Source organism: Anopheles cruzii, unplaced genomic scaffold (assembly GCF_943734635.1).
Source record: "Anopheles cruzii unplaced genomic scaffold, idAnoCruzAS_RS32_06 scaffold00251_ctg1, whole genome shotgun sequence".
NCBI lineage: Eukaryota > Metazoa > Arthropoda > Insecta > Diptera > Culicidae > Anopheles > Anopheles cruzii.
In genome coordinates, this window is record NW_026453899.1 from 19,577 (window position 1) to 26,936 (window position 7,360).

The 7,360-nt window shown below is 41.2% G+C and overlaps 1 protein-coding gene across 1 annotated transcript in view; it reads right to left on the reverse strand.

The window, feature by feature from the left end:
- LOC128275996 (fatty acid hydroxylase domain-containing protein 2-like) overlaps positions 1-7,328 on the reverse strand; it is a 10,077-nt gene extending 2,749 nt beyond the window's left edge. Inside the window, exons 1-3 of the mRNA XM_053014464.1 lie at positions 7,135-7,328; positions 6,970-7,016; positions 213-455 (exon numbers count right to left, since the gene is read on the reverse strand). Coding sequence (XP_052870424.1) covers positions 213-455; positions 6,970-7,016; positions 7,135-7,328 — 484 coding nt within the window. The remainder of the gene's footprint in view (positions 1-212; positions 456-6,969; positions 7,017-7,134) is intronic.
- Between the last annotated feature and the right edge of the window lie 32 nt (positions 7,329-7,360).

Genomic DNA, 7,360 nt, shown 5'->3' on the forward strand with positions numbered 1-7,360 from the left:
CGGAGTAACGTACATCCCTGTCACAGCCACTGGCGCTCGCCATTCGTGGTGCAGTTTGTGGAATCGCTGATAAAAGCGGCGACTATGGAACATCCGGTGGGAATAGTAGGCTGATGTTTCCCACGCCAGAATGCAGATGATCATATCGCGCAAAAACTCAACCAACGACGGCACAACGCGAACATCCGGCATGGTAATGAACATTTTGCTACCGTGATACGCGGCGTACGTAACTGGGAAGCCTAGAAGGATCTGGTTGAAGACGACCGTTTTGACGAGCTGCTTGAAGCGTTCCCATTCTAACGGTTCGTGAGTCCCTGGTTGCGTTTTGTACTTGCGCATGAACTTGGGCCGGTTCGTGAGGTCCATCGTTAAGAAAAGTCCTCCCAAGGTCCAGAACAGTCCGTAGGTGTAAATGGATAAGTACCAAACGTACAGCATGTCTGGATCATCGCCTGATAAGTGATAGTAGAGACAAACACATGGAATGATTTTTGAACGGAGTGTGTGACACAATTAATCTCCACGCTAAACCCTAAGTATTCTCAAATGTACTGTTGCACATTATGTTAAAAACTGAAACTTGTTTATACAACAAGATACTGAAATAAAAATAACAAATCAACCGCACCGGTCACATCCAACAAAGTATTCCATGATCGTTCAGCAAAGTTTTGCCAAGTATTTGTTTCGTAGTCTACGATCTGCTCCGCACATGATTCTATCGTTAGATTCACTGTCGCTTTATCTGCCAATGCGTGATCCATTTCTTCACAAACATTCACTGGTTCTGTGAATTTGCAGAAATTGTTTTACTATATCTTATCAACGCACAGCAAAATTTTGCTGTGATTGAACACCTGTCTGGCCAGAGCTCTGGTAAAAGACTGGTCTACGATTTCAACTATTGTTCCGGTGGTAGCCGGTTGGGTGTTCATTCGGTCAATCAAACATATATAAAACGTTTTTATTGATGCTTATCGAAAACGTGGTCGAATTCAAAAGCAAACGCCGCAGGCCTTAAACGCTTCGAAGTGAAGCGACTATGATGCTAAAAGTATCAGTATTTATCACAATGTGTTCGATTGATTCTATCCACGAGAGATTTAAGTATGTAAATAGTAAAAAGTTCAATGGGGATCATCTTCATGTTAACAAGTTCGTTAAGCACCAGTTTTCATGTCACAACGTTTCAAGATGAAACGCTTCGAATGGTGTCACAAGAAACATTTCAATCGAGGTTTCCGTCAGGGTGCTTTCGAACGACAAGCGTAGTTTTCCATTTTTCCTGGTCTTGAACCGTGCTTGCGCAGAAGAAAATGCATTTGAGCTTTTACACCGATCCGTTTGACGGTGTGGAAAATTGAAAATTTGAACGACAAAACTTTACTACTCCTTACAAATGAATCAATAACTGCAACGGAAACGGTGACTTAAAACTGTGTGGAATGGAATGGAATGGAACATTTGGAGACGAGAAAAGAAATACGTAAAACAATGCATCATCATAATGCTTCATCTCACAAGGTTTATGTTTTAAAACACGATCAATCAAAACACTACGATCTATTAACACTTGCAAACCCTCATGAAGCATGTTAAGCGTACTGAATATTCACAAACAAAACCCACCGATAAGATCGAGCAATGCGTTCCAAGATCGTTCAATAATATTTTGTTTAACACTCGTTTCATGATCTACAGTAGCGGCCGCGTGCAATTTTGTTGTCGTATTCATTGTCGTATAATTTAACCAAACATAATCCATTTTCACTGCGCACAATAATTCGTCTCACAGCCGATCGGTCGTAAGTTTGTTTAAAATTTTCTTTTATGCAGTTTTAGTGCTCTACCATCGTCACAAGCGAGTTAAGCTATATCAACAAGATAGGATTCCACGAACTGAAACTGTTGTTTCGACGATGTCTGGCAAGCGACTCAAAACATTCCGTCATCTGCATCACTATTTTGAGAGAATCGGCAGGAAAGAAAACCAGTTGCTTCTAAACATTTTGGACGGATGGGAGGAAGAAAGACTTTTTCTCCCATGAAAATGGCTCCCTTGCTTTTGAATTGCTTTCCTGCCTCCCCTAAAACCAACCATGTTACGTGTAGGAAAGGAACAAATCAATTTTACACTACCAAAATTCGAGCCAGAAACGGGTTTATTGTGTAATAATAAAAACGATCGGGGGACTCGACTAAGGCTTTGCATATTGCCATTAGCGGAATGCTAACTGTTGCCGAAATAGGCAAATTTTGAGTCTCTCTCTCTGATAATGTTTTTTTTTCATTTGCCAATAACTGCAACGGAAACGGTGACTTAAGACTGTGTTTCCATTCCATTTGGAGACGAGAAAAGAAATACGTAAAACAATGCATCACCATAATGCTTCATCTTACAAGGTTTATGTTTCCGATCTATTTCGATCTACTACGATCTACTAACACTTGTAAACCCGCTTCAGCATGAAGCATGTTAAGTGTACTGTATATGCACAAATAAAACCCACCGATAAAATCGAGCAATGCGTTCCAAGATCGTTCAATCATATTTTGAGTAACAGGGATGGATGAAGGATGAACCACGAGCTCGCGCAACTCTACGGCGAACCCAGTATCCAGAAGGTGGTTAAAGCCGGACGGATACGTTCGGCAGGGCATGTTGCAAGAATGCCCGACTACTGCGCCCCTGCGAAGATGGTGTTCGCCTCAAACCCGGTAGGGCAAAGACGACCAGGGGCCCAACGAGCAAGGTGGTTTGACCAGGTGGACCAGATCTGGCGCGGCGACCAGGAACCGAGCCAACTGGAGAGGTTTTGTTAGTCAGGCCATGTCGTAAGACGGAAGGCCAAATAATAATACTACGAATACTAATAATAATACGACGTAACACGAGGGTTGGAGCGGGGCTAACACAGCTGTCCGTAAAAACGATCCGTTATAGAGAAGAGCATCAGAGATTAACATTGTCGCTGGTGCAGGCCAAGACCGCGCAGCGGTTGAAGCGCCAAAGAAGAAGAAGAAGAATTTTCAAGAGTTCTAATTTGATTCAAAACCCAGTTTGTGAAGAAAATTTACACACAGATTTTGCATTTATAGCATTGGTCTCAAACTCATATTAGCATGTGCGCCGCATTGGAAAGTAACAGCTAGTCAACGGGCCGCAGTGGAAAGCAACAGCTAGTCAGAGGGCCGCATCACATAAAGAAAATGTTTTTTCATTAAATTTTACGCACCCTGATTTGGTTTGGATTTGAAACAAATCGTATCGGTCACTTCTGTGCCGGCAGCTGAACCGACAAGAAGTATTTTTTTGTGATTTATTGTTGACTATCCTGACTGGCATAACGTCATTATATACTCCGCGGGCCGCGAGTTTGAGACCACTGCTCTAACTTGTAGCGGTTTGCCGCGGGTCTTTCTCACACGCGGGGTTTCACAGTTTGTGAAGAAAATTTACACATAGATTTTGTAAAATTTACACACACTCTCGCGCTCTTGGGATCTTGGGCTTTGACGCCACTTTTCGTTATTTAGGAGTGTGAAAATAAGGCACTTTCTTCTCACTGTTCCCTTTCTCAGAAACTTAAAAGTTCCTGTCCTCTGCATTCTTTCATTTTCTAATACTTGGAATGCTTCTATTTTGTGCGTATTTTTCATTTTCCAACTCTTAAATGTTATTATTTTCTGCACATTCTATATTTACGAACATTTAAAAAGTTCCTATTTTCTGCGCGTTCTATACTTACCGACACTTAACAGTTTCTATATTCTGCGCGTTCTTCACTTTAAACGCCAGAAAATGTAATTTTTCACTTTTTCACTTTTTCACTTCTTGCGCTATGCGCTGCCGGCACCGTTGAACTCGTTGCACCGGCACAGAGCCGACAGGCCAAAAATAAGACCGTTCGCATCGAGTGTCAGGCAAAGACTGAAGAATAGAAGATGATGTTGAATTAACGTGTTTTCGTTTTAAAAATTAGTAAGAATAAAAATAAAGAAAGCTTTTATTTAGCTATACTTCATTAAAAATGACAAACTTGATTGGAGTTTAGCAACTTACGGAAGCAATCGTTTTCAGACTCTATTGCGTTAGCTACTAAACTTTTAAATTGATTGTTACCTTAGATGTGCTGACATTTTGACAAAGTGAGCTAAAAATATAATTAAGTTTTGTTTGCTTGTGCGAACTATTCATTGTTTACTCGACTGTTATCATTTTCTCAGAAAACATTATGCATTTCATTACTTAAAACTCGCTGACTGTTACATGATGCTTCGAAAATATTATTTCATGTTTAATATTTCATAAATCAACCGATTGCGTACGGAATGGAAGGCGAATGACTTCCTAATGTGCCCTTTCGATGGTTTTTCAATCGTTTTTAAGCACTGGTTAGCCCGCCCAAACGCAAACTGCACGAAAAACGCAGCGTACAGGCAAAAGTGAAAACTGCTTAAAGGGTTTCTATTTTCTCTTTAGTGCTCCCAGCAGCAGTATCCCTACGTGCGATGGATTACATCGTTTAATTCCACTCTAAAGGCTCCACACTACACTACTTCCTATGCCGGTGCTTCCTAGTTACATCCTTCTTTCGTGCTTCAAATCCATGCAGCATGCACCGTCGTGCTTTCGTGCAGCATCGTGATCATGAGCACATGATAAAACAAAAATCTGCAAATAATGCTTTAAGACAATTGATAAATTTAAGATAAATTCAAAAGTTAGGCAAAAGTTTTCCGTTTTTGACGTCTCTTGACGAGAAAAAGTTTCTTTTGGTTCTTTCAAAATTTCTAATTTTATTCAAACCCCAGTTTGTGAAAAAAAATCTTTCACAGATTTTGCATTTATAGGGCTTTTCGCCAGTGCGGCTGTGAAGCTTTCGCTTCCTTTTCTTTGGATATGTTGCGGAACAATGAGGGCAATGCTGTGCTTTTCGTTGCTGCGGTGGCCTTTGCTATGGGCGTTCCGCTTTATTGCGGTGTTGATGACTCCGATGTTTATTCGCCTTGAGGTATCGCTAAGGTTGATGTTTCGCTTATTCGAAGTAACTTTGACATGAGAAGTGGGCTCACGGGCTTATCCACCAAGACGCCACCAGTGTGTTTTAATTGTCGCTCTAATGTTTCATTACGCGGTTGGCATATCAAGACCGTAAGCTTCAGTGATTTTCCACCTGCCGTATACGGTTCTTTGCACGCATTCCATAGTTTAAAATTCATTACATTGAAGGCCTAAACACATTACCTGCATAACTTAACGAGTGGAGCGTTACGTCTTAGGACCTTTCACACTGGTTGACGAGCAGGGCGAACGACTGGGCGAAAACTGTTGGAAATCGAGTAATTTCACCCCAGCTTGTAACAACTTTGGCATCTGTGTTATACCATATGAACATGAAGTGGTATGAAGTGATATGAAGTGATATGAAGACGCACCGACTAGTTTGAATCAGTCGGCTAAGAGAAAAAACGTTCATCGATAAAACTTATTTAAAAACTTTATTCGCTTTGAAGTAACGCTAATTTTGAAGTTTCGCTTATTCGAAGTAACTTTGACATGACAAGTGGGCTCACAGCTTATCCACCAAGACGCCGACGGTGTGTTTTAATTGTAATACTTTTTTTTTCTTTTGTATTATAGAGACTTTGAGCTGTAACATTCGTCTCTTAGAATGGTAATACGTGAGAGCGTATAATGACGCTTTTAACATATCCAGACTGTAAGCTTCAGTGATTTTCCACCTGCCGTACACGGTTCGGTGCACACATTCCATAGTTTAAAATTCATTACCGTTTAGTCGTTTTACACATCGAAGATAAAGGAGAGATTTAGTGCTTTAGATATGTTGGAAAACATGTGTTCGATAAGCGGGCGACGAGTTCGCCGCACGCTTAACTGTCGGTACGATTGCGCTATCGGCCACCAGAGCCCGCTCCACCAACTCTGCACCTGCGCCGGAGAGCGATCTCGCTTCTTCTCTCGCGGCCTCTCATCTGGGCCGATCGGATGAATGTCCTTTGCCCGATCGGCCTAGGCGCCAGGAATCGGTCGTCTCGGTATAAACGAACGTCCTTTTTTGGATTCGAACGCGTCCGCGGTAAGACACGGAACTCTTTAACCCTTTAATTCTGATTTACGCTGATTGTTAACCCGTTCATCGAAATAACGAAAAAAACGCCTTATATAAAACGCGCCCGAATATTGATTTCATTCCGAGCGTCCTAAGCGAAAGAATCCAATAACATGTGTAATTGCCCCTTACCAATCATTTACGAATTACTAACCAATGATCAGATTCTTCAATTTTTTTTCGTTCTAACCATTCTAACCGTTCACCTGTATACCAAATTTCGAGTCAATCGGTCCAGTAGTTTCGGAGTCTATAAGGGACACACAGACAGAACTTCGTTTTCATATATATAGATAACAATAATAATAATTTATATATGTATTAGACCTGGTTGCTTAAAGCTATACAGTTGAGACTTACGAATCTAAGGAGGTTGTTGTTGTGGCCTTATAAAAGTGTTGTTTTATGAGGCCAATAAGGTTTTTGATATTGACAAAGTTTGTGAAGCGATTTTGATACATTTGAAGCGCTTTGATCTAAGGAACCCTTGATCTCTGCGATTCGGTATGCAACGTGAAAGGTTCGCATGAAAAGTAGGCGATCCTGCGACGGGCAATCATGGTGTGTACTACAAACGTCGCGTAACATCACAGCTGTCATAATTAAAAAAAAAAGCCATGAGGTAGGCATGACACAAAAAAGGCTTAATAATCATGCACTATTACAAGAATGATAATGGTTGCCTTAAGATAACGTTTACTAAAATGTTAAATCACTAACCGAGTTTCGCACTTACACTATTTGTCCGGTACAAGCTCCCTGGCAGATTTGAAGCTGAAAATTCGATGGTCTCTTTGGTATTGTTTTCTTTTCCGAAACTCGTCGTTGGTACCATGGAGATGATCGTACAATCCAAAATTTCCGTAGCACTGGTTGAAACTGTAAAGATAAAATGGGAAAATCGTTTATGAGGTGAGATGTTCGTGATTTTTCATAACGTACCATAAAGCGTGCTTCAAAAGTAACATGTTTAATAACAAATACTCAAGCTACTTACTTTTGGTGATGATAGTCGTGAGCCTCAGAGCTACTCAAAAATGGTAGGTGGTAACCGGAGTGATCTCCGATGGTATCCCACATAACGAACGTTACCCACAGGACGGTTGTGAACAGACGACATCTCGTAATTGCCGGACCAAGGAACACCGGCAGCATGCCACTAAGCAGAAATTCAAACGGAGTAACGTACATCCCTGTCACAGCCACTGGCGCTCGCCATTCGT